Here is a 25,479-nt window from a genome sequence, read left to right as displayed (position 1 = left end):
GTCTCTTGTACCTCGCTGTATGATTACAAAACGGCGAGCAGAACGGCGGGCAGCGCAGAAGACGGCCAGTCCAACCCAAGCGATCTCGCGCAGCGCGGCGGCACTTCGTCTTTTCAGCGACGCTTCGTCGTCGTCGTCGCTCCGGCAGCGATCGGCCTAGGCGGATCAGGCGCGGCCGTCGTGGTTCGCTACATCATGTTGTTTACGAAACGACAAGCAGGCCGCAAAATGCACTCCGGTGGATATATACAGTACTGCGCATCTTTATCGCGAAAACTTCTAAAAACTTTCCCTCCTCAACCGCTGGCTCATTTGCGGCGAAACTGCGCACAGAGCTTGCGTATTGGGGTAGCTTTTGTCTCGTTGCAAGTTTGAAAGCGGTGCTTATTTAGTTCCGCCGCGCATGATGCAAACCCGCAACCGTATGCGCCGAGGTCGACGAGCTGAAAGCCGACAGCGCCAGGTAACGCGCTCCTTGCAAAGCGTCCCGGCGCCTTTCGCGTCGTGGCGCTTTCGCCTTCACACAACAGATGGCGCCACCACCGCCATTAGGCGAAAAAACAGCGTTAGCGGCTTTCGGTTCGTCGATCTCGGCGCAGACGAGTGCAGGTTCGCATCATGCGCGGTTGAACCAGTTAAGTACTGCCGCCACACTTACTACGAAATGAAAGTTACCGCAATACGCAAGCTCTGTGCCCAGTTTCACCGTAAACGAGCCAGTGGCTGAGACGGGAACATTTAAAAAGGCCTTCACGATAACGATGCACAATACTGTACAAGACAGCATTCACAACTTCGGGATTTGTCGAATTTGCCTTCGCACATTCTTCATGGTGCGGAGAAAAAGCGAGCTGAACGCTACCGGGGATAATCGCACAATGTTACCCCAACCTCACCTGTCATTCAACACGCAACAAGCACACGTCCTTCACTATTTATTTATTTATCTTTTACCCACAGCGCCATTTGGCATTACAGTGGGGGGGTTGATACAGCAACACAGCACATAAATGCAGGTAAATATAAAAAAAGAGAAACAGCAGCCCGAGCATTCACAAAGTAAGCAAAGAACAAAATTGACGCAATGCGCATCTATGTACAGAATTTGAGTACAAGAAAGTCAACTGTGTTGTTCACCCAATAAACGTGCATTTTAGGAGAAAGCACCAACGCAGTAGACATAAAAAAAAAAAAACTTCAAACGTATATTTCACGCAGGTGTACTGCGCATTGACAGGAAGACACAGGTATACACAGTGGAACGCACGAAACGAAGAAGCAGCGCACAGATAACGACGCACCGTCTAGCTATGAAATGACGTGACGCTGTTCAAAGCGGTATAAAAGGATGCATTTGATGAGATGCAAGTAAATGTTCTGTAAATTCGGATGGCGTGTCACAGCTCATTGTTCCAACTGCCCAGAGACCAAGGCAGACACAGAACACACTCTCTACTCGTGTAACGCAGCCATTACCTCTCCTGATTTCCCTCACCCTCCTCCACCTTCATGGAGTGCTTGGCTTCATTCGGGCTCGGCAGATTCTCAGCAGGCCTTGGCGGAGGAAGCGCTCTTCTTCACTGGGTCTTAGTGCTGGCCTCAAATAATTTTTTTTTTTTACACCTTCCTTCGGTTTCACTCGCTCTGCAAAGCTTTAGAGAATGACTTAGTGGCTTCGAACTCATCAGTATTCACAATTAGACTGTGCTGATTAAAAAGACCGTTAGTGGGTTTTTGTTAATCGTCTGTTTATGATAATATTAGTAAGAACTGATAACCCGTCGCGGCTGATTGTTTGGAGATCCCCCCGTCTTTTATTTAGCAGTTGTTGAAAGTGTTCGCTGAAACAAACGAAGAGCTCTACATGAAGGCTGTTTTCGCATGCGGGTATGCGACCAGGAGGAAACAAAGTTTTAGAATAATTCTCGTCGTCAGCCTCCTAATAGTCTAATAATAATCCTAATAATAGTTAATAGTTAATTAACCCTTTGTAGGACCGCGGGATGCATGTTCTCCCATTTGCTTCAAGTTCTGGCAAATTGACAACGGTGCATCTCTGTACTACATTTTTGAATGCTGAATACTGCCGTACTATCAACCAAACCATTCAGCGTTTTCTTATCTTCTCCAAATAGGCTTCCTTGGTGTTTGCAGTTTTTACAAGTGCTGGCGTGCAGTTCGACGAGGCCCATTATGGCGGGAAAAATAAAATTTGGAAAATTGTCGAGCTTCTGAGCCTTTTCAGTCAGTCAGCTGCCTCATATAATATTTCTTGAAGCAATTTTTAATTCTAATGCACGTGGTGTTATACGTTCAAAAGACTGTGAGGTACGAATGAATGTGCGAGACTGAGGTACGAATATGTACGACATCTGAGATTTTTCGGAGTCATTGGTACAAATCTGTACCCGTTTTTCTTCTGCAAAACCGGTGGAAAATGGCTTGAAAGTGATCGAATTCCATTTATAGAGTCATTCGGATTGCAGTTTTTGCCATTTGTATTCATATGAGGCATGCATACAGCTCGCGCCTTATAAAGGGTTAAAGAACTTCTTATGCATTCTAGGTATATCATACATGTTTACGTTGCAAACATAGAGGCGGTGATTTAGACTCTCCCGTTATTAGGATCCTCCTAGCACGCGCGCGCGTTCCGAGATGTTCGCACCCCAGTCAGAATAATTGCCTACTGAAGTTTCCATAATTCCGCACGTTTCCCTAAGTTTTCTGGAGTCACTATGGAGCATATGGAGTCGGTGTGGACTGTATGGAAGCACGAATGGAAACGTAGTCTCCGTATGACGTCATGTGCACTGTATGGAAATCATATAGAAATTACATGAAATCCTTATGGACACCGCAAAGATATGTAGACTCTCATATAATTTTCCATATCTTATGGGCTCCATATTCCAGTAATTCCTTACGAGCGGCTCATATGGAACTTACCAGTACGCGAAACTCCTCCCGGCGTCACAGAGCCTTTCCGTATGGTAAAGAAGAGAGTGAAAGCGTTGGTACGGCGCTGACATGCCACTCTGCGTTGGAAGGGGTTTTTGTATAGCAGTACGTGAAGCTGATAACTGTTTCCCCTGTCACGTTCGGCGTCACGCTAGTAAAGTTTCGCGTGGATCGCCACCGCCTTGCATGCGTAATCGCTTGGATTGAGTTGCTTCGTATAATCGACAGAACGAGCCATGTGTGCGTTAACTGACTGGCTCTGGGAACGATGTAATCCGTCAGTACCGCATTCTCATCTCAGCACTTTTCAGTCATTGGTTTGGTTTGATTTATGGGGTTTAACGTCCCAAAGCGACTAAGGCTATGAGGGACGCCGTAGTGGAGGGCTCCGGAAATTTCGACCACCTGGGGTTCTTTTATGTGCACTGACATCGCACAGTACACGGGTCTCTAGAATTTCTCCTCCAAAGAAATTCAGCCGTTGCGGCCGGGATCGAACCCGCGTCTTTCGGGTCAGCAGCCGAGCACCATAACCACTGAGCCACCGCGGCGGCCATTTTCAGTCATTGTCCATACCGGCTGTATGTTGTGTCGTTTCGGAGGCTATCAGTGTTGTCATTGCCTGCTGTTTTATATGAGGATTGATCATGCATTCACGTGTTTCGTCGACAGTCACTGTTCTGTACCTTCCTAAAATTGGCACCTTGAAAGTGTAGCTTCCGCGTGCGAACCGGCGTCGTTTTTCATCGGCGTCACATTTAGCAAGCACTTCGCCGAAGTACGCTCAGCTGCTCATGGGCTGCATGTCGTGGTTGTTGTAGTTCGGGTGTTCTGGATTTTTTTTTGTATGGTTTCGTTTTCCCTGCGGACTGTACGGACTGTACTATCGGCCATCAGCGATGTCCTTTCTTTTGGAATCAGTGTATGCCTCCGTTATGTATACTGCACTGATCAGCCGCCGTCGGTGCTTGTTGACTCCGTTCGGATGCATCCGCACGGGACCGGGTCGCTGCTGCTTGAGAGGCGCAGCCGGCCTCAAAAAAAAAAAAAAAGACACATCACTTACACCAGGAAAACTAAAGCAAATCACTTGCATTCGTTCCTTCACATCGCCATCTGCTGCTCAGGCACCGCCACAGCACCGTGCTGCCACCAACACTGTGCAGTAGTGACGTCAGCGTGGTCGGCAGGCCTGCTGCCTCCGGTGTCCTCAAGACAAGCGCGGCAGACAGTAGACACATTTAGCATACCGTGTAAGGTGTTACCGTTACCTGAACACCAGGAGTCCGCCCACTGCCAGTGCGCACGCGCTGGTTGGTTCCGATGGGGCAGGCGTGCGCGCAGCTGCCGGTTACCTGACGTCCGTTACCTGGCGCCTCCTCAAGGCGATCTACCGGTACTCCGGTAGCTGTGACGGTTGATACCTTTAGCATACCGTGTACCGTTACCGGAGCCGGAATACCGGGAGTTCGCGCGCAGTCAATGCGCATGCGCAAATCTTGACGGCGCCAGATGGCGCCAGGTGCCCGGCAGCTACGTGCTCGCCTGCAGCATCGGGACCAATCAGCCCGTGCTCACTTGCAGCGGGCGGGCTTCCGGTACTTCAGTAACGGTAACATGGTACCCGGTACGCTAAAGGTTGTCTAATTACACTGTGCGCGGTATGCTATAAGTGTCTAAGAATTGTTTACGAGGTGCGGGAAAAAATACCCGGACATAGGAGTGGATTTACGAGTGAGTCTTGGAGGGGGCGGCGGTCCCATTTGCACCGTGCATTTCGTGGGATTCCTTCGTCTAAAAAGATGTCATGCATGTTTGAAGCAGGGGCACCGGTACTGTTTTGCAGCCTCGGTGCACAAATCTCCTGTGCACCTCCCGGCCTGCGGCTCCCCCTTGCATCGGCGTACCGTTGCAGAAAGGCTTTCACCATCTGCATCCTCGTAGTGTACAGAACAGCACGGTAGTTGGGCGGCAGTCTCTCTCCTGGACCCTCATGCAAGGGCCTGATTCTCTGGCGGATGAAAGGCTGGGCGAGTTGGTTCAAATTTTTCATACGGCAGTCTTTCTTGGTGTGTCGTCCTTCGCGCTGTTACAGTATGACCTGACGCCGCTCCGTCTCCAGTCCCCTGACGTGCAACAGCACTCGCGTCAACAAACAGATCGTCAGTCCGCGCGCGCACTTGTGGCCCCGGCGTTTTAAAGGGATGCATCCTTTTTGCCGCCCGTTCCAGCTCTTTCTTTTTTCTGTTGTTGCCATCCGGAAGAGCTCTGCTGCCAGTGTCAACGAGAGGCGCTTGTGCCGTATCCTGCTTAGTCACTGGATCATGCGCAGGCTGTCAGTGTCTATGCATCGTGCGTAGCCGGTAGCGTCAGGTATCCGCTCACTCCCTGCATCCGGTGCTGTGTGGTTTGTGTGACGCCGCATCTTTTACGCTAAGAGGGCGAGGACGGGGTCTAGTTAGTTGTGCATGATGCTTATTACGCGCTACACATTACGGGACGAACGCAGTAGAAAGGAAGGACAGTGTCCTGTTAGTGCCCTTCCTTTCTTCTGTGTTCGTGCGGTGAAGTGTAGCGCGTAATGAGCACCATTCTTTCACGCGTCGCCAGTAGCGGTGCTTTGCTGTTCAGTCACGCTGGAGCACCTTCATCCGTGGCGCCGGCTCGTGCTCTAGCGTGAAGTAAACCTTCCATGCCTTGGCAGTTGCCCTGGTGCGCCGGCGGTGTTGTAGGCCGGCTTCCCGTCTGCGGTCGATGGCCACCTCGGCAGTCCACCATACTTTAGACTGGCTTTAGGTGCATGGTGCTACCAGTTGTCGAATAGTCGCTAGCTGTCGGTAGATGGCAGTCTTCGTGGCACATTATAAGTCTAGAGTGGGCTTCGTTTTTGCTCCCTTGAACCACTCCCTTGTCTCCACCTTTTGGGGTCTCCACCGCGACCCCTGTCGTGCTCGCGGGCTCCGCGGCAGCAGACGCGATTGATCCAGACGGTACCCCAAAACTGCGGCGTTGATTCGCTGTCCGTCGAGTCCATCGTGTTGCAACACCTGGCGAAAATCAGTGTATGGGGGGGGGGGGGGGGGGGGGGCAAGTTTGTGTCTGGCAGCCGGAGAAGACTGAATTCATGGCACAGTTTCGCCACTGCCTCTCGTGCCATGAAAGAGGACCAGCCCAGGTCCCCTTGGGTTCCCTCCACCGGAGTGTTCCTCTGGGCGCCTAGGGCCATCACGTGTCTCAGCAGAGAGGCACAGCGTGCCCTTGGCGTATGTCTGTCCTGACGCTGCTGCAGTTTTCACAGGGCGCGTAACATTCTTACCGGTTGAAGACCCAAAGCGCATGGCGGCCCAGAAGCCCTTTGTCTCTGGCAGCTTTCACTCTGATGTCTTATGAGCTACCACATAATCCGGCCCTGTGCTGAGATGCACGCCCGGGTGCTTCTCGGCTCTGTTCATGCACAGCATGACATCTGCACAGCCCATGTCCGTTGTTGTGTACTTGCGTCACACCCCACACCATCACCACGCACTTCGCCTGACTTACCGCAACTGTAGCTCCGCCATTTCTGTGCCGCAGATATCCAACAGGCTCTGAAACTCCTCTGGCGAGCCCGCCGTGACGGCGAAGTCATTTGCGTACACCAGGGTCGGGATACGACGGACAACTCGCTGGTCATCTTCTGGGTGTCCGCACCCCGAAACCTCTAAACGACGTGTCACTCCTTTAACTACGAAGTTTCTGAGAAAGCTGTACAGCTTTCCTTTGTAGCCATATGGCTGCGCACGGGTGGATGCCAATGAGTAATTACTCCCTTATTACAAATCTACTCCACCTTGGGGGATTCCCCTAAAACATTTGACCGTCACTCCTGCCACGTGTAACATGAAGAACAGAGTGAGAGGGCATCACTGGCGCAGACTGCGTGGTATCCCTATCGGAGATATAGTCTCGCTGCCTCACTCGACTTGTGCTGTGATGTACTCGTACACCGCAAAATGGCGACGAGGTTTCCAGCGCGATTTCGCGTTTTGAGAACCGCGCTTTGAGCATCAGGTCGGTCGGAGTGTTCCAGCCGCCCCCGCTGCACCTGCCTACGCCTTGTGAACCTTGGCTTCTGTGAAAGGTCCCTCGAAAGGCGACGAGCTATATAGAGATCAGGCTTCGCAGGACAATACTTTCCCATAGACACGCCGAGATTCTTTCATGCGTACCCGAGGCAGCCTGTTGCGGCCTGTGGTCGGATTCCTGTACACCCTGTACCTGCCGGGGAACTTAGTCAATAACTTTTATCGCACGAGTGACTGTGGTTCTACGATGAGTAAGTTGACTGGTTGTGCCGCGATCATTGTTTGCAAGAAAATAACAATGACCCCCTTTTTTTATTTGCTAGAATTATACAACAAAAAGTGGAGAGCGTGAAAACAGAAGAAAACCAGTAGTGTCGCTGCGCTCGGCCAGTCCTGTCATGGCGTGCAAACTGTTGACGTCACAACTTTAACCGCCGTGGCGCGAAATATAAATTTATTGATACAAATGGGGGGCCCCTCGGCTAAAGAAAGGGAAAGAAGAAGATTTCCGCGCCGTCGAAGCAATTACTGCGGGAGGATCGCACGCCGTGCGCTCACCGTAGGCGTGTCGCGCACTCGCTTGTTTGGGGGGAGCCGAGGCGGTGGAGCAGGTCGGCGCGGCCGGCTTGCGCGATGTGTGTGTGTGTGTGTATGTTGTGCCTACAGCTGCGCCCTCTGCCGCGTCTCGTACACCGAAACGGGCCTCACCGCTTCACGCGGCGCGGTCCGCTACGTGGCGCGGATGGCGGCGGCGGGTGACCTCGTTTCGGCCCCCGCTGGTTTGCCGCCGCTTCCTCCCCGACTGGGGCGACCCGCTCCATTCTGCGTCCGTCGCTCTCGTCGCGAGAGTCGGCGCGCTGCCGTCCTTCCCTGGGATATATTTTTCCGCCCGTGGCTGCCGCTCGACGTGGTGAGTAGCACGAGTAGTGGTGCGTATTGTTTGTCTGCCCTTTGCTGTTATTCCACCCAGCCGCGCGGGTTCGGCCGTGTCGGTGTCTCGGCTCGTTTTCGTTCGCTGCGCTGTTGTCCCCGCTACTACGGAGGCGGCGCTTTTGAAATGGGCGCGTGTTCGTACTAGTGTAGGCGTGGTTGCGCCGAGGAAAACTCGCTGTCCGCGCCCCATCCTCGCTGTTCTGGGGGCTGCGTGGGCGCATTTCCACCGATGCGTCTTCGAAAATGCCGTTGGTTCACAGTGGTGGTAGCGTGGTCCCCAGGTAACGGGACTACGCGCTCCGCGCGGGCCGCGCGGGAGCGGTCTGCTCAGCCGTTTGTATTCATTCAGGCGCTCCTCCTTATCTGATCTTGTCTGGGGCTCCTGCGCGCGTGACGGCGTTTCGCTTTCTTCGCGTCGTCGTCGATTGAACGTGCCTGCAGAGCCCGTCGTCGACTTTCGCCGCGTCCGTCGATGCGGTCCCTTCCGCGTCGGTCTTCGCTGGGCCGGAGAGAGTCCATTGTTGGCGACGAACCCCTTTCCGGTTGGGGGGCCCATTGTGCTGGCCCAAGGTGACGGGGGACTGGTCGGGATCGCCAAGGAGGAAAAGTGGCAGCGGCGAAACGCCCGAATCGGTGTCGCCGGGCTAACGACCCGGGGCGCCCCTCATTTTTGGTGGCGACAAGCACGGGCTTGCTCGGCCATCGCTGTCACGCTTGCGGGCGAGTCGATGAGCACCGCTCGTGGACCCCCCGCGCATGCGGTGGGGGCTGCGGCCGCCCGACAACTTCGGGCACATTCGCGCACGTCGTCGGTTTACCCCCCGTTGTTCGTTATGGACCAAGGTGGCTTGAATGACAGCATTGCACTTTCAGAGCTGATGACTTAGACCGAGTTTGTAGGGCCCTCTTGCTTTTGTGAGCGGTAAAGGCGCGCGTCTTGAAATTCGCGGGCGCGGTATTCGAAGGATGAGTGCACGGGAGTTGGTCGACAACAATTGTCTCTTCCGGTGCTTCGGGTTTGGTGGTGGCGACGTGCGCGCCGTCTGGCGGCTAGCTTTCCTTCTGTTCGGGGGCTGTGGGTGGCCTCGAATTACGCGAGCAATGGAAACGGTGCACGGACTAGGCGATGTGACAGGGCGCGTATCGTGGTTGAGAAAAAGAAAAAAAAAAGCATCGACGCCGCGTTTGTGAACGGAACAGCTATTCCCTCGCTGTATAGAGAGCCGCGGCATTCCGAAACATGTTGGAAAGAACCACCTTAGAAAGGAGCAGCTATCGTGTTGACGTACGGGCGGTAAAATGGGTTTTATTTTTAAAGAATTGCAGTACCATACTTGCCAGAATAACCCGAGAACTGGACCCCACCTCGAATGAACTGTTTCGACGGAAACTTTATCGTGCTTCACGGGGCTAGCTGCTACTACCAACGTTTTGTTCGCCAGACCTATTGCCTCCTCTATAAGCCAGATCTTATGTCAAGGTCCGCCCTCACTGTTGCCACGAGCATCAGTTTTACACTCTGGATGACGCCGCACGTCTAGTGTTCCCCGCTGAGCGTGCGTTCTCTCTCCCTTTCTCTCTCTCTCTCTGAACATTTGGGACGTATACGTCTGAGTGACATTGCCCCCATTAGTAACTAGAGGAAAAAACTGCATCTCATGATCGAGAATGATCCAAACGCTGGGGCTAACAATTGACGTGAAGGAAGCTGAAGTAACGTTCAACCGTCTGGGAAGCGAACAACAGTTAGTGACTAGGAAATGCAATTACGCGGGGCGTGTAGTGTCGGAAGGTCCGGACAAGTGGAATAAAAATGGGGCGGGGTTCGTTTCGCTGGGGCTGTCGGGTCACGACGAGAACTTGGCGTGACAATGGGCCATGGTCCATCGGGTCTTCTATTAATTACTCCGCTGACCAACCGCAACAGTTAACGTACTCGGCTTTTTAATGTTTGACTCTATCAAACAAACCAGTGGCATCAAAATTCTGGGGCTTATAATTTCGTTTTGCTATGTTCTTCTTGTTTAGGTCACAGGAAAGACTTCAACAACGGACTACGTTTGAAATTAGCATTGTTCGAAAGCCGTACGGTCAATACTGTAAAGCGTGGCCGTTGCTACCATTGCCGTGCTTGCTGTAGTCACGTTTTCCGTACGGTCGTAGTTGGCGCACTTAGCGAACGACGGTGCTAAAACTCTATTAGTATCTTGCCAGTGCCGCATGTACGGCGGAAACTGTGAGGATAGAGAAATAGGCTTGAAATTCGATTACGAGCAACGCATGGAAAATAAAATGATATATGTCTAACGCTAAGAGACAGTAAGAGAGCAGAGCGGGTCAGGGAACAAAAGGAGAGTTAGTGATATTCTAGCTAGGATCAAGAAGACTTGTGTAGGACATGTGATGCGAAGATAATGTAGTCGATGGTCTCTTAGGGTAACGGAGTGGTATTCCAAGAGGACATGCATAGGAGCAGGAGTGTGGTGGGCAGACCAGATTAAGAAGTTTTACTTTAACCAGCCTGCTTCAAGAGCTGGATTAACAACGTATCAGAGGTTACATTGCAGTTTTTTTTTTCATGCCTCACGTGACCTTAACACGGCTCACGTGTCACAGCCATTGTTCGGTTGACGAAACCGAAACAACGTCAAGAAGGAACTCAATATAAATTGTTTAGCCGTCGCAGGCGAATACCGCGTGGTGATCCATGTATTTTAACGTCTTATGCACTAATAGAGTAGAGAAATCATGCAACTAAAATTAGGTATCTGTAGTGGTTTAACTTGTCAGACAGTGCACATCCTAATGAGGATCGGTTTCCATGTCGCATTCCAACGTCGTTCATTTATTGAACTGTGGCACAAATGGTGCTCGCGACTAGTATTGCTCAGTAGGCTACCGATGAACTGAGGCAACAGGTCTGGTCACCGATAGTCACCGATAGTTGGCTTTCTTCTCCCTTGCTCTATATGAGGATATATAATGTTCCGTGATTACTGTTCTAACTTACAGTGGCGTCAGGTTGCGGCCTACGAAGCACCTGAATTGCCTGTCAACTCCTTCGCGACAGGTTTGTGCAGTACAGGTCGAGTGCCCTAAAAATACCCCCTTCACTACTACACTGCCGTGGGTCGCCGGCCGGCACGGTATAACGGGGCGGCGCGCAGCGCGGCTATTTTTCCTTCCCTCGAATTGCCGAGCCGCTCGGGTCTTATTATTGTGTCCTTTCTTAGTGCACGAGGAAGTCCTCCGCTGGCCGCTTTGTCTGGCAGTGTGCCCGAATATCGCGCCGGCGGATGCACCCATGATCGCCGCCTCCTCCAACCAAGGAGGCCCTTGCTTGGCTCCGCATCCCGTGTCGATGGTCACGGCCGCGCATTTCTTCGACGCGTCCCGCTGCTGCTGCTTGCCAAATACAGCCTTGTCTACGCGCCGCGCGTCGGCCGGCTGCGGGCCACAAGTTGGGGCGTTGTCCCTCGAGAGAAGCCCCTCGGGTCATAGCTGCCGTCGCGAGTCGGCGTCCACTTTGTCGGCGAGTCCAGCAGAGTTGGCTCCCTCGGTGTTCTTCTAAACTGTAGGTCTGGTCAATTTTTATACTCGCGGACAGCTTTCTGTGGCTATGCAGCCAAGCCTATAGGCAGGAAGGAGACGGGACGGGGCTTTGCCCCATTGCCATGGGGAGTGGCCTGTCTTAGCCTTAGCAAGCCTGCACCATCTCACACTTCATGTCGCCGCGCCCCTGTAGCCCCAACAAATGACAACCCAACCCCCACAGTTCGTGAACAGCTAGAGGTGCGCCTCTTTCCTTCCTGCCTAGCCTTGGCTGGATAGCCATAAAAAGCTGGTGTCGCACGCTTGGCACTTATAGTGGCCATTCCCCGCATTTAGCCGTTTGGGTTTGTCTAAAGCCGGTCTCTTGTTACAGGCTGCTGATCTGCCCACCGTGTGGTAGGCAACTTGTCCAGGTTTATATATATACCTGCCCCACCGTGTCGGGCGGCAGTTCATTTAACCGTAAGAAGCTGGCCGGTAAGCGCAACCTGGTTCTCACCCTAACCCATGCAACCCAAGTCCCACCAATGGCAGCACCTGCTATAGAGGCAGAGGCGCATCTTAACTTGACCGCTGCACCACTGCGCCAAGAGTCGTAGGAAGGCTCCCAGGGATCTGTGAATGGAGAGTATGACCTATTCCGCATATATGGGCGTCAACCCACTGTCGCTATCCGAACAACTGCCATCCGTGAACACTGGATCTGAACGCGGAAGAGAAAACCGAACTGCTAGCGCATCGAAATTCGCATTTGGCTTAGCACTACTCAAATCGGCCATCGTGTTTTTTTGTTCTTATCGACTCTTCTTTCGCTTCGACGTCTTTGACACTGCTGTTTCGCCTGTTTTTGTTTGTTGTTGCTTTCGTTGTATCGCTGGCGTCGGTTTTCCTTCGGCAACGCTGGACCGTGCGGTGTTTGCCCGGAAGATGGCGTTTCGCTCCTGCCACCTTTACCTCTTCCTTTCCTTGCGTGTGCTTGTTCCCTCTTGTCATAGCCGGTGTTTGGGCGCCGCTCCTGTCGGTTGATTCTCTTCCGTCTTCGTCTGTTAGCGGCGCCGCCGTTGCTCCGCCATTTCCGAGCTTCCCTACCTGGCTGGCGGTTGATGCTTTGGTCCCGCAGCTTGGAAGCCGCGTTTACATGAATGCGACAGCAGCGCGTCACATCAACTTTTTAGCGCATCGAATTCATGTGAACGGTGATAATGTCCTAGGAAAGCGCGTCGCATCAATGCGCCATACGGGGGGGGCAAGTCGACTTCAGCGGTGAATGGAAACGGGTTTGGAGGTGTCTGTCCTCCTTTTTGTTTCGTGCCTATACTCGCTCCCTCGGCCGAATAACACAGCAGACTTCCCTCTGCCGCGTGAAATGGGCGAAGGGTCACTTTCCCGCCAGACTTGATGCGGTACGCATAAACAGTAGCGCATCGGCTCCGTGAGATACGCAAGGAAATGCGATGCGCTACTGTCGCATTCATGTAAACGCGGCTGGAGATGCCGTCCCTGTGCGAACGGAGGCTCCCCAATTGGAGGCCTCTTTGGCGGGAAGTTTCAAGTGCTGCCGATTCCAGCACAGTTGATTTGTCGACGACGGTTAAGTTCACCGGATACCCGACCCTCTAGGCCTGCACACTGTATAGTGTAACGGCGGATGGCTTCTTTGTCGTGCTCCATCCAGGGCTTCTACACCCGGCGAAAAGAGGCCAGGGCCACGCATAGTTTTCTGACACGCTGCGACACACCGTCGTCGCAAATGCGTGCTTCTCTTTGGGAAAGGAAGCGGACAATAGGGGGCACGAGGTGCATCAGAAAAATGCGGACAAGGCGCTGAAGTCAGTTGTGTTCATCCTTATGAGCAGGACAGTGTTGTTGACTGGATATGCGACGTGAAACGTTGCTGTTAGTGGCTATTTAATAGTAAAAATAAAAAAAAATGAAGCAGCAGATGCTGCTAGCCGCGGCATCTGCCATCGAAACCTGAAGCACCTGAGCAGCGGCTAGCGGGAATAAGATGAGAGGGAGAGGGAAAGAAAGGGGCGAGCGATAGAAGAAAGGATAGGGGTAGAGCGGCGGTATACACTATGCACAAATACAGGAGTACACTAGGTGGAATTAGCATAGCAATAATTCTTTATTTTTAATCTTTAAATGAGACGACGGACGTAGTTACACATCACCGGCTCTTTCATCACGTGATCGAGGAATGGAATTGCGCCCTGCGGGAATACGTACGGCCTCAATAAGAAAAAAAAAATAGGGCTAATCAGATTGATGCAGAAGCATTTTCCTATCTAATCCAGCTCTGTCTTATCTATTTCACTCTCCTATTCCAATTTGCCTGTTCTGTTCCAATTCTGATTCTGTTCTGATCACTTCTTTTATTTATTCTTGGTGCGTCAGTCTTAAGTCTTTTTTCATATGAGCTGGGTCTCTTGTATACAAGTGGAGCGGAACAGAGGCGGCTGAGAGGGGAAGAGTAGGATGGATGGCAGGTGTGGCCACCTGCCAGGTGTGACGACGGCCGGCAGTCACTGCGTTTTCATTCCAACGGGGCTTCTATGCTGTCGCATAAAGTAAGCTGAGTCGTACTCGCCCACCATTGTTAGTTATACGAACGATGCACCAGCGCCCTTACTAGATATTCACAGCTGCAGGAGTGACTGCGAAACGTTTTCCCAGTCAAATTTTTGTGCTCAGATGTTTGCTGGCCTACTACTGCCGGTTATGCAGCGTTACACCACAGATTAAAACTTCTGTACGACGAGGGATGAACGTCTACAAGTAAATTTTTAGTCATCTATGGGGCGTCCCAGCCATAATGTGTCGAGATTTAGAAAAGGCAGAGCGTTCTTCCGAAATGGATCGAGTAAATGTTGTTAGGAGTGATGTAAAGTTCCGGCTTGTATTCTGGTTCAGTCTACTTTAATAGTTATTCGACATTTTAGTGCGGAAGCACTGCTTAACATGGTCCCAGACAAAAATATTGTGTGAGGCCTCGGAGTAACTCGGGTAAGCTCGGGTTAGTTCGGAGCATCTCCGTGGTTCGGAGAGGCGTCGCACAAGGTGCAGCCAATGGAAAGGAAGCTCGGGAAAGTTCGGACGAGCGTCGCGCCGGCTGTAGCCAATGGGAGGAGGGCGTCGTACCGAGTGGAGAGAGGGTGTGAAGATGGAGAGCGAGAAACGCGGTTGCGAACACATGCAGATGCCAGAGAGAAGAAGGCGAAGGATGAACACATGCTTTCGAACGTCTACTCCGTTTAGCTACGTTAAAATACTCCCACTTTATAAATTTCTTCTCTTCATTAACTTTTTAAATATAGCTTTAACGCTGAGGTGTGAATTGGAAAGTTGTCGATCCGCCATGAAAATTGTCGGACACAGGGGCTTTCGACGAGGTAGCCCTTCTGATTGGGCAGAAATGAAAGCCTGTAAAATTTGAATGGTACCACGTGACACATCATGCTCACATGTGGCAGTAGCCGAGCGATGTTTGTTGGAGGTGGTTTTCTAAATACGCCCTTGTAGTTCAGTTCTTTCGGTCGTCTCAATGTATGGGAAGCTGCATAAGGTGATAAATATCTAAAATTTGCTAAAGCGGTAGTCTTTGGTAGCGGACTGCCTGCATGAACATTTTACATTAAGATGCGTACACATCTTGAAGTATTTTCGGAATCGCGAAAGGCGGACGTTTGGGTAGTTTTCGTGGCCACTCGATCTTTTTTTTTTCGCGCTGCAGTGCACATCTCGAGTAACGGACGTTTAGTCCGAAAGATGCGTGGCGGCTTGGACAACTTTCCCGCAACCGGTCGAGACGTTTCGGTTGCGCGCCCCAGTCAGCCATTCAGGGCGCGGGTCGTGGAAGTCGAGGAGCCGACCCACGCCTCCCTCGGAGGACGAGCTAGGTCGCGTGGTGTAGTACCGTCATCGTGTGGGTGGGTGGGGGCCGTGGCGAGTTCTTTTGGGCGCGCAGGCAGCCGCCTCCACAGAATTAACGGTGCAGAAATCCCGTTCGTGCTTCTCGACCGAGCTGGTGAGCAGCGTCCCCCAGTTGCGTGTCTGTGCCGACGTAGCCTGGCACTCCTTAGGGGAGGATAGTGTCTGAGGCGGTTGACGGAGAGGCGTCGGTGAAATTGCCGGAAGTCGGTAATTGGCGGGTGATTGCTACGCTTGACATAATCGCATGGAGATAACCATCGGTGAATGAAACTCTGCGTCGGAGGCGTGGAAGAGCTGCCGCCAGCGTCGTCTGCGTGGCTGATTGGCCCCCGTGCAGCTGCCGTCGGAGGAAGGACGTCATTGTCCCAGTTTGTTTCTGAAACTGCGTTGGGCACTTGTCCCGGCTACGAAGGCGCTGCGAAAGATGTCCGCTGCTGTTATCGCCGCTGCTGTTATCGCCCCGATAAGGGATCCTCTTCCCAAGCAGCACAGGTAATATCGGCCCAATGTTGGAAATGTATTGGCAAAGGCCGGACGTACAGTCTTTGTCAAAAGTAACCAGGCTCCATATCTTGCTTCTCATTCGTATGACAGAGCCCTCACGCCTTGCATAAAGATCAAAAAAGTTCTTTGAAGGTGAGAACTGGGGTTCTTACCATACAGAAATTTAGAGCTTGAGGACTGGCATAATAGGTTTAATATGCGACTGAGAAGAAAAACGTGCAGCCTGGTTACTTTTGGCGAAGTCTGGACAAAGGACCGGAGTGAAGCCGTCCATTTCCAATATTGGGCCGAGTATACCTGTGCTGCTCGGGCTCATATCAATTCCTCGTCGTGAGCCGAGCGACACTTCGTCCCAACCCTACGCTGAGCCGTTGTGACGTTCCTCTGTACGAGCTCCCGGCTTCAGCCGCAGCGCCGGAGACTTTGGAACGCCTGCCAGGTATCAAACCCTCGACCTGGCCGGCGGACTCGGCACTATGCGGAAACGCGGCCTCGTGTGCTCAGCGGAGCGAGAACGGAGTCGCCCGGGGGCTTTTTTTCTCTCTTTTTTTTTCTTTCCCTCCTCGAGGGGGCCGGATGAGGGGCGGCCCGGGGCGTCGGCGTCTGCCCCCGCCGCTAGGCCAAACGAACGAACACCTCTCTCTCCCGTTTCCTCCTTCCGCCTGTTGTACCGCACTCATCGTACACCGTCGTTCCGAGTCCAGCGTCGTCGCCGAGTCCCGGACGGGTTCCCGCGTCGCGGCGGCCAGCGAGAAACGAGGCGGCGAAATGTTGGCGGACCTGTCCGCGGTGACGTAACCGCAGGCCGCGCTCGCTGCTTGCTGCATTGTGTGTGTACTGCACCCTCGGAGGCGGCGGAATTAGTCGGCGGCGGCGCGCTTCCATCGCCGGGTCACGGCGGGGGGTTATTCTGTGGCCGAGCGAAAATGCGTTATTAATCGGCGATTGTGTTCCCTGGCGTCATTGACCCAGCTGCTGCCCTGCTCGGCCGTCCTTGGAGCGGTGTGCATCGTGACTTGGTCTCTCCGCTCCGGCGGAAAGAAAACTCGCCGTTATTTGCCCCTCACAACAACGCCGCCTTTCTCTCCGTATCGCTGTTCGCCGGTGGTTTGCCGACAGATTCGAGTCTTTCTTCTTCCACTGCGGCTTCCTTGTGCGGTTTGTTCTTTCCTGAAACAACGGGGTTGAGGCGAGGGAGGTGATGAGACACGTCGTGTCAGGGAAGAGAGAGAGAGAAGGGTCATCACGGGGGCTGCATCACGCTAGGTGAGCAGTTATGCTGCTGCTGCACACGCAGGCAGTGCTTCGTCACGGCCGCACTAGCGAGCGAGGATCGTGCGTCGAGCTGGGCTTCTCCCCGTCAGCGCCGCTTGGCACAGTTCGTGCGGAATCTGGCTGGGCGGCCACCAGAGTGCATCGCGGGCGTCGGGAGACCCCAGCGGTACTGCTGCTGCTGCTTCTCTGTGCGAGCTTCTCGCGCGAGGCAGTCTGCTGCGGCTCAGCCCTTACAAAAAAATTTTAGACAGCCTATGGACTTTCTATAGACTACTCTATAGAGATCGGAAGCGGGTGGAGTTGATGAGGGAACAAACGCGGGTTAATGACATCCTAGTCGAAATCAAGAGGAAGAAAGGGGCTTGGGCAGGGCATGTAATGCGAAGGCAAGATAACCACTGGTCCTTAAAGGTAACGGAGTGGATTCCAAGAGAAGGCAAGCGTAGCAGGGGCCGGCAGAAAGTTAGGTGGGCGGAAGAGATTGAAAAGTTTGCGGAGATACGGTGTCCGCAATGGCAAATGACAGGTTTAATTGGAGAGACATGGGAGAGGCTTTTGCCCTGCAGTGGGAGTAGTCAGGCTGATGATGATGATGACGACGACTCTATAGACAATGTAAATTCCATAGACACTCTATATATACAATTAGGCCATGAACTTTTAGTAAACTTTTGTCTATAGGAAGTGTATAGACTACGAATAGACAAAGGGGAGTATCGCTACGGAGGCAATATAGTCTGTAAAAAGCCCATAGAAAGTCTATAGAACATCTTTGTAAGAAACAGCCGCCTCCTGCATCAGGAGCGCCCTGGCGGTTGAGCAGCTCGCCACTATTCCCGCCCTGTCGTGGTTCGTCTTCCCAGTATTTTCTGGCATTCTTCTTGCGACAGTGCTTTTGCGTGGTCTCCGGGATGTACACTGCCCATAGGTGGTCGTTGGCCGTGGGGCACATTTTCTGTTCCCCTTCGTTAGTCCTGGTTATCCGTAGGTGGCCACCCTGGTTATCCGTAGGTGGCCACCCTGGTTATCCGTAGGTGGCCACTTCTCTCGTGAGACAGCGGAGGGATTATATTTGGGTTGTACGGCCTTTGTCGAAAGTACATATCCCAAACGGTTTGCCGCGCGGCTCAGGGCCAGGGTATATGTGCTCCCGCAGCATCCGTGGAAAGTCTGAACTTGGGCGTTATACCTCTCAACTCCGAGAGATCAAGGAGCCACACACAGCATGCCCAAGGCTGTCGCGTTCTGGACTTTGTCTCAGACCGTGTGGAGAAGAGTGGGGGCGATCTCCACAATGCGGGAAGACGAGGGCTGGCGATGTGGGGAAAGTATCGGTTTCAAGTTGTGCTGGCCGAGGTGTCAGGTTCGGCCACGGCGGTGTCATCGTCCGGCGGCCGGTTTGTCTGACACGCACGCTCATTCATATCCAACGATTCCTGACAAAAAGTATTGTTGAACTGGAAAGAGTTAATGAGCGCAATCATTTCGTATATTGTAAGGTTTCACTATAACAATCCATATATCCGCTGATCTCCCGTCGACGTACTTGCATTTTTTTTTTTTTGCAATTAACGTCTTTGCTATCCTCAAAAGCGTTCCCCATTCGTTTTAAAGCAGTTTTAGCTGCTCCTTGCGAGCGGTGGAAAAAACTTTCTTTTAAAGATTTTGCTACAGGTGGGAAGAATGGATTATTGCCTTCAATATTTCCGTAACAGTACTGCACAGTTATTGCAATATTCAAAATTTCTGTCCAAGATTGTTGGGCATGTTCGGGCTTATCGTGGCGACCAAGAGAGGCAAGATGCGGGCGGGCGGCCGGGCGGGCGCTGTGTTGGATCGTAAATCGTTGCGCAGGCAGCTTCTGTGAGCAGTCTCTCAATCGCCGAGGATGTATTAGAAAGAGAGAATTTCCTTCGGCATCTACTTGCATTGCATCTGCGAGTCCTGTTTTTGCGGACGCTTGCACCGTGTTGGGTAGAAAGTCCAGCCCGGTCATAAACCCCCCTCTGCCATGGTCCGTGTGTACAAGGCGTGTGTGTCGTATAGCCTCTGCAACGCGCGTCCGAGATAACGGGCCCGGTGATCTCTGTCGCTTGTTTTGCAGGTTGGGATTCGCACGTCGCCGCACAGGCGCAACCTTTTATCTCTTCTCCCCGGCATTTGGGGCGCTCGAAAGTTGAGGAGCGTATTGCGAGGCCAGATTGCATTGTGTGGTGAAGCGCGGAGCCTCGTCGCGGCGCTCTTCCGGACCGGTTTCGGGGCTTTTGCTGACGATAGCCAACTGGTGAGGACTCGTGTTGGAGCGGAAAACCAGGCTCGCTGTTACGAGTAGAGGCGAGCCTCGCGCCTCTTTACAGAAATGCCGAACGTGCTGAAGACGAGTGTTACATGTCCGGAACGTGCGATAAACGGCAAACACACTTCGACGAACGCGAAAATAATAAAAGTAATGATTTGCGCTTTCCGATGGTGTTGTAGAACATTGCTGTAATGAATGAATTCCCGTCAGTCACTTGAAGCTCGAGGAACCGAAACGGTGTGTCGAAAAGCTATGAAGGAACTTTTTTAATTCCTCTCGCGGCCGCCTCCGAAATGTTGGTTGTCGTGAACAGACGCGGCGGCAGCACCTCTTGTTTGTCCAAGCAAGCGGTACTCGACTGGCGAGTAGCTTCGTTAAATGTGCAGTTTTCTTCTGTTAACATATCAACTGGGACTGTTAACATATCAGCTGTTAACATATCAGCGCAGTTGTATACGTGACCTCTCGAAGGTGCAGGAGTTCGTATACGGGACCTCTCAAAGGTGCTGGTGTTCCTATAAGTGACATCTCGAAGGTGCTGGGGTTCGTATACGTGACCTCTCAAAAGTGCTGGTGTTCTTATAAGTGACTCTCTAAGGTGCTGGAGTTCGTATACGGGGACCTCTCCAAGGGGCTAGTGTTCTTATATGGAACCTCTCGAAGGTGCTGGAGTTCGTGCTCTTGAAGGTGCTGGTGTTTGTATACGGGACCTCTCAAAGGTGCTGGAGTTCGTATACGGTATCTCTCCAAGGGGCTGGTGTTCGTATAACTGACCTCTCGAAGGTGCTGGTCTTCGTATACGGGACCTCTCGAAGTTGCTGGTTTTCCTATACGGGACCTCTCGATGGCTCTGGTGTTCCCCCATTGGTTCCTATCATTGCTTCTGCACTTGTGCTCTTCCTTCCACTGCGAGAGAGAGAGAGGCCAGCTTTCCCCACTGCATGCTCAGCTGTGCAGCTGTACAGCGCAACAGTAAGACCCAGACACCCCCTTTCGTCTATAGTTGCTCCGCAACCTTGACTGTTCCCACGGTCGTCGCTCGGTCGGGCTTTCGCCGCTCCGAGACGCGTCTTCCACTGGACGCTTTGCCAATCGTGCCAGTTTCCGGACTGTTCTTCAGCGCCCACGCGGCCCTGCCTCCCTCCGAATCCAGGTCGTCGCCGTCTCAGAAGCGGGTCGGTCGGTCCGAGCAGAAAATGTCCGCAGGATCGAATAGGCTCTCTTCACGGGCCGGTCGCTGACCGTGTGTATACTACTTTCCTCGCGCTGACTGACCCAGAATCGAGATGGGCGAGCGGCGGGGCCTGAAGGCGCTCGAGCTGTGGTGCCGTCGCGTGACGGAGGGCTACCGCGACGTGCGCGTGGTGGACATGAGCAGCTCGTGGCGCGACGGGCTCGCCTTCTGCGCGCTCATCCACCACTTCCGGCCGGACCTGATCGAGTTCGACTCCCTGCGCAAGGAGGACGTGCTCGGCAACAACCGGCTGGCGTTCAGCGTCGCCGAGGCCCAGCTCGGCATCCCCGCCCTGCTGGACGCCGAGGACATGCTGGCCCACCGGGAGCCCGACCGGCTCAGCGTGGCCACCTACGTGTCCCAGTTCTACCAGTACTTCGAGGGCGGTGAGTATCGGAGTGGCCGCGTTTCTTTTCCCGCCTCTCCGAGAGTCACTTTTGTCGTCGAGGGGGTGTTACCCTATGGGCACTGGAAATCCCTTGGACGTCTTGTGGACGTTTAGGACGTCCATGGGACGTCCAAGAGAGTTGTGCCTATTGGGTAGAGGTGCCCACCACCCATACCAAATTTTTTTTAGTCTATAGACTTTTATCTATAATGTCTACAGAATCTCTATAGACAAACCCTAAAGAACTGTCTCTAGGCAATACAAATGCTGTACACAGTCTAAAGACAGTCTGTAGGTTTATGGTCACTTTTAGCAGACTTTTGTGTATATACATCCTATAGACTATGAATAGACAAAAGCATCTATAGGAAGGCAATAATCTATAAGAAGTCTATATACTTTCTATAGACAGTTTTTATTATGGCAGTGGCGTTCGGATAACCGGCACGTCAAACTCAGTGTCGCGTGTTTCGGAATCGGGGGCCGGTGCCACGGAGGATGGTTGAGGAGGGAGCGCCCGGTAACCTACCTTGAAGTCACCCTCCGCTATCGAAACGATCGGCTGAAATACCCACCCCCGCACAAGTCCCTCTCCAAAGCAGAGCAGGTTGCCTATCGGCAACTTCAAACGGGTACATTCCCAAATCCTTATATCAGCTCCCTGATGTATATCCCGCGGAATACAGTTCCCGCTGCACTCTCTGCAATCATTCTAAAGCAAGCCTCAGTCACATCCTATTCGAGTGCACAGAGTACCAACCACGTCTGAACTTAAAAGAAAACATTCGACAGAAGTCTGTCGACTCGGATAGGTCCGGTGACCACTTGTCGGTCAGCGAAAAGAGCATGGACCTGCGGATCGGCGTCTCCGACGATTTTCCTGTAATTTACTTGGTTGGCGTCACTTACCTTCTCCTAACGTCTGAACTTACAAATTACAAAAGTCAGTGGGAGACTGCGTTGCTCAGTCCTGACCGGGATGTACAACTGCGGGTATACTGGGTTGGGCCCTGGAGGTCGCAATGAAGCATAGACTTCAAGCCACCTAGCGCCGTCGAGAGGGCCCACGCGCTGACTAAACCTCATCCCTAACCCTTGCCCTCTTTGTCTTAAGACAAATAAAAGTTTGTTCCTCCTCCTCCTTGACCGGCTTCGAAATTGAGCTCAGGCCACTCACTACTCGACATTCTCGAGAGAGCAAAAACGGGCCCCGGAGTGGAACGCTTTCCCAAGGCGGTTTCCATCTAGACTCAGAAGTCGCTTATTGAGCGAAATAGGAATTCGGGGTCGCGCAGTCAGGGTCGAGACGACGACGACGGAGTGAGGGCGAGAGACGCATTGCTAATGTGGGAGCGCGTGTCGTGGAAGCTGTCTCTGGGAACGAGGGCGTGTGTGTGAGCTGAGGCCTCGCAACGTCTGACGCTGTGCCACCTCCTTCGCAGGCCTCGGCTCCCGGCGCAGGGCCGCGGCGGCGGCGTCCGCGCTCAAGAGGCCCACCAGTTCTGCGTCACCGCTGAGCATCGGGCCGCCGACCAAGGTATGACGGGGGTTCCGTCCTGCGCTGCTGCTGCTGCGGCGCCACGTCACCGGACCACCCGCCGCCGAGCATTTTTAGTCGTGATCTCCTCTGCTTCCTCGCTCTTGTGTACACGCGACCGAAAAGGGGCGCCATTTTCTGGTCATTAGGTCCACTCGTTTGGCGCGCATTCCAGACCGGGACCACACCACGGCATTGTCATTTCCGCGCGCTCTGTAAACTTTGCCCGGTCGTCCCGCCGGGCGGCTCACGCAGCGGAGGAGACCCTCCTCCCCTTCGGTGCCTTTTCCTGCCCGACCGGAAGAGTGCCCTGCTGAGACGGGGGCGCCTTCCGCGGCGGTTATACCAAAGCCTGCATTGCTAGTGCATTTTGTTTCTTCCGCCGTTGATGATGTAAATATGTGTCACGTCGTCCCTTCTTCCCGTCGTCCGTCGACGAGGTTGTTGCTCAATTGCTGTACGTCAGTTCGGAGAGAATAATAAAGCGATTGCCCCAGCCGGAGTGCCCTTGCCCTCTCTGCGGACGCACGAAGAAGGGCTGCCCCAGCACCGGTAAGCAGTTCTCTTGCAGGTTTCTGAGCGCCACCTATCCGCTCTGTCCCCGAAACAAAGGCTGCTACGCCACCTGGCGGAATGAGAGGAAGACTGGAGTGTCAAACTTGTTTGTCAGCAGAATCACCCTTACCCTGCTGTCACCACTGAAAATGAAAATTTGTTTTGAGGAAACGGTAAACGAGGCCTAGCTCACCTCTCGATGGACACAACCGCGCAGTGAGGCAAGGGGGAGAGAGATGCGCCGTAGTGTCACACTTATTTGTCATGAGAATCACTCTTACCCTGCTGTCACCACTGAAAATGAAAATTTGTTTTGAGGAAACGGTAAACGAGGCCTAGCTCACCTCTCGATGGACACAACCGCGCAGTGAGGCAAGGGGGAGAGAGATGCGCCGTAGTGTCACACTTATTTGTCATGAGAATCACTCTTACCCTGCTGTCACCACTGAAAATGAAAATTTGTTTTGAGGAAACGGTAAACGAGGCCTAGCTCACCTCTCGATGGACACCCTAACCGCGCAGTGAGGCAAGGGGGAGAGAGATGCGCCGTAGTGTCACACTTATTTGTCAGCAGAATCACTCTTACCCTGCTGTCACCACTGAAAATGAAAATTTGTTTTGAGGAAACGGTAAACGAGGCCTAGCTCACCTCTCTATGGACACCTCAACCGCGCAGTGAGGGAAGGGAGAGAGAGAGATGCGCCGTAGTGGAGGGCTCCGGATAAATTTCGACCAGCTGGGGTTCTTTGACGCGCACTGACTGACTTCAATCAACCAATTGATTAGGTGGGCTTTCGTAAAGGCTACTCGACAATAGACCACATTCACACTATCAATCAGGTTATAGAGAAATGCTCTGAATGTAATGAGCCTCTACATGTAGCCTTCATAGATTGCATTTGATTCAGTAGACACCTCGGCAGTCGTGCAGGCATTACGGAAGCGGAGTGTAAATGAGCCTTATGCGAAAATACTGGAAGATATCTATAACGGCTCCACAGCCGCCATAGTGTTTCATAAAGTCAACAATAGAATTCCAGAAAGGAAGGGTGTCAGTCAGGGAAACACTATCTCGCCAATGCTATTCATCGCCTGTTTACACAAGGTATTCAGAGCCATGGATTGGGAACAGTTGGGGATAAGAGTTCATGGAGATTACCTAAGTAATCTGCGATTCGCTGATGACATTGCCTTGCTAAGCCACTGAGGAGGTGAACTGCAAAGCATGATCAGTGAGAGTTAGGCAGAGTAGGACGGTGGGTCTAAGAATTAACATGCAGAGAACCGAAGTAATGTTCAGCAGTGTAGCAAGGGAACATCAATTTGCAATTGGTGGCGAGGTGTCGGAAGTAGAAAGGGAATATATCTAGTTAGGGCAGGTAGTGACCGCTGATCCGGATCATGTGATGGAAATGACTAGAAGAATGAGAAGGGGGCGGAGCGCATTTCTGTCGTATCATGAATGGCGGTTTACCAATATCCCTCAAGCGAAAAATATGCGTATAACAGCTGCATCTTACCGGTACTCACCTACGGGGCAGAAACGTGGCGGCTAACGAAAAGGGTTGAGCTTAAATTGAGGACAACGCAGAGAGCTACGGAAAGGGAAATTATAGGTGTAACATTAAGGGACAGGAAGAGGGCAGAGTGGGTCAGGGAACTAATGCGGGTTAATGACATCCTAGTCGGAACCAAGAAGAAAAAATGGGCGTGGGCAGGGCGTGTAATGCGAAGGTAAGATAACCTATGGTCGTTAAGGGTAACGGACTGCATACCAAGAGAAGACAAGCGTAGCAGGGGTCGGCAGAAAGTTAGGTGGCCGAATGAAATTAAGAAGTTTGCTGGGAGAAGGCGGCCGCAGCTGGCACAGGACAGGGTTAGTGCTGAGTGGAAAGGGCGGAGCCTTTCATAACGCAGCAGGTCAACCCCGCCGGATGGCGAAGAACTTTCGCGCCTCGGCGACCCAGTCAGCCCCTTGGACGAGCCGAGTCTGGAGGCCCGGCTCCGAGGTGCGCAGCGCGCTGTACAACTGCTCCTCGGTAGTGAGTAAGCGGAATGTGGGTGTTAGGTATGGGAGAGGCCTTTGTCCTGCAGTGGACGCAGTCAGGCTGATGATGATGACATCGCTTAGTAACGCGGAGTCTCATTCATTTCGCCTACATCGAAACGGGGCCGCGATTGAACCCGGGTCCCCCGGCTGCTGTCACTGTCGAACGTCGTGAACAGGGAGAGCTTGCAGGAGAG

At 52.8% G+C, this 25,479-nt stretch overlaps 1 protein-coding gene across 5 annotated transcripts in view; it reads left to right on the top strand.

Moving 5' to 3' along the window:
• The window catches only part of MICAL-like (protein), a 62,781-nt gene that overhangs the window by 13,169 nt on the left and 24,133 nt on the right, over window positions 1-25,479 (top strand). For 2 of the 5 annotated variants that reach the window (XM_089541127.1, XM_089541123.1), the window contains exons 1-3: window positions 6,073-7,935; window positions 20,801-21,141; window positions 22,586-22,680. In XM_089541127.1, the coding sequence (XP_089397253.1) occupies window positions 20,808-21,141; window positions 22,586-22,680 (429 nt within the window). In that variant the 5' untranslated portion in view covers window positions 6,073-7,935; window positions 20,801-20,807. Of the gene's footprint in view, window positions 1-6,072; window positions 7,936-19,070; window positions 19,537-20,800; window positions 21,142-22,585; window positions 22,681-25,479 lie in introns of those variants that run through there. The other 3 variants (XM_089541125.1, XM_089541126.1, XM_089541124.1) reach the window with 3 other exon arrangements.

The sequence above is a fragment of the Amblyomma mixtum genome, chromosome 4 (assembly GCF_055824585.1).
Source record: "Amblyomma mixtum isolate Tamu chromosome 4, ASM5582458v1, whole genome shotgun sequence".
NCBI lineage: Eukaryota > Metazoa > Arthropoda > Arachnida > Ixodida > Ixodidae > Amblyomma > Amblyomma mixtum.
The sequence above is the reverse complement of the archived record's forward strand: the minus strand, read 5'-3'. Positions and strand labels throughout refer to the sequence as shown.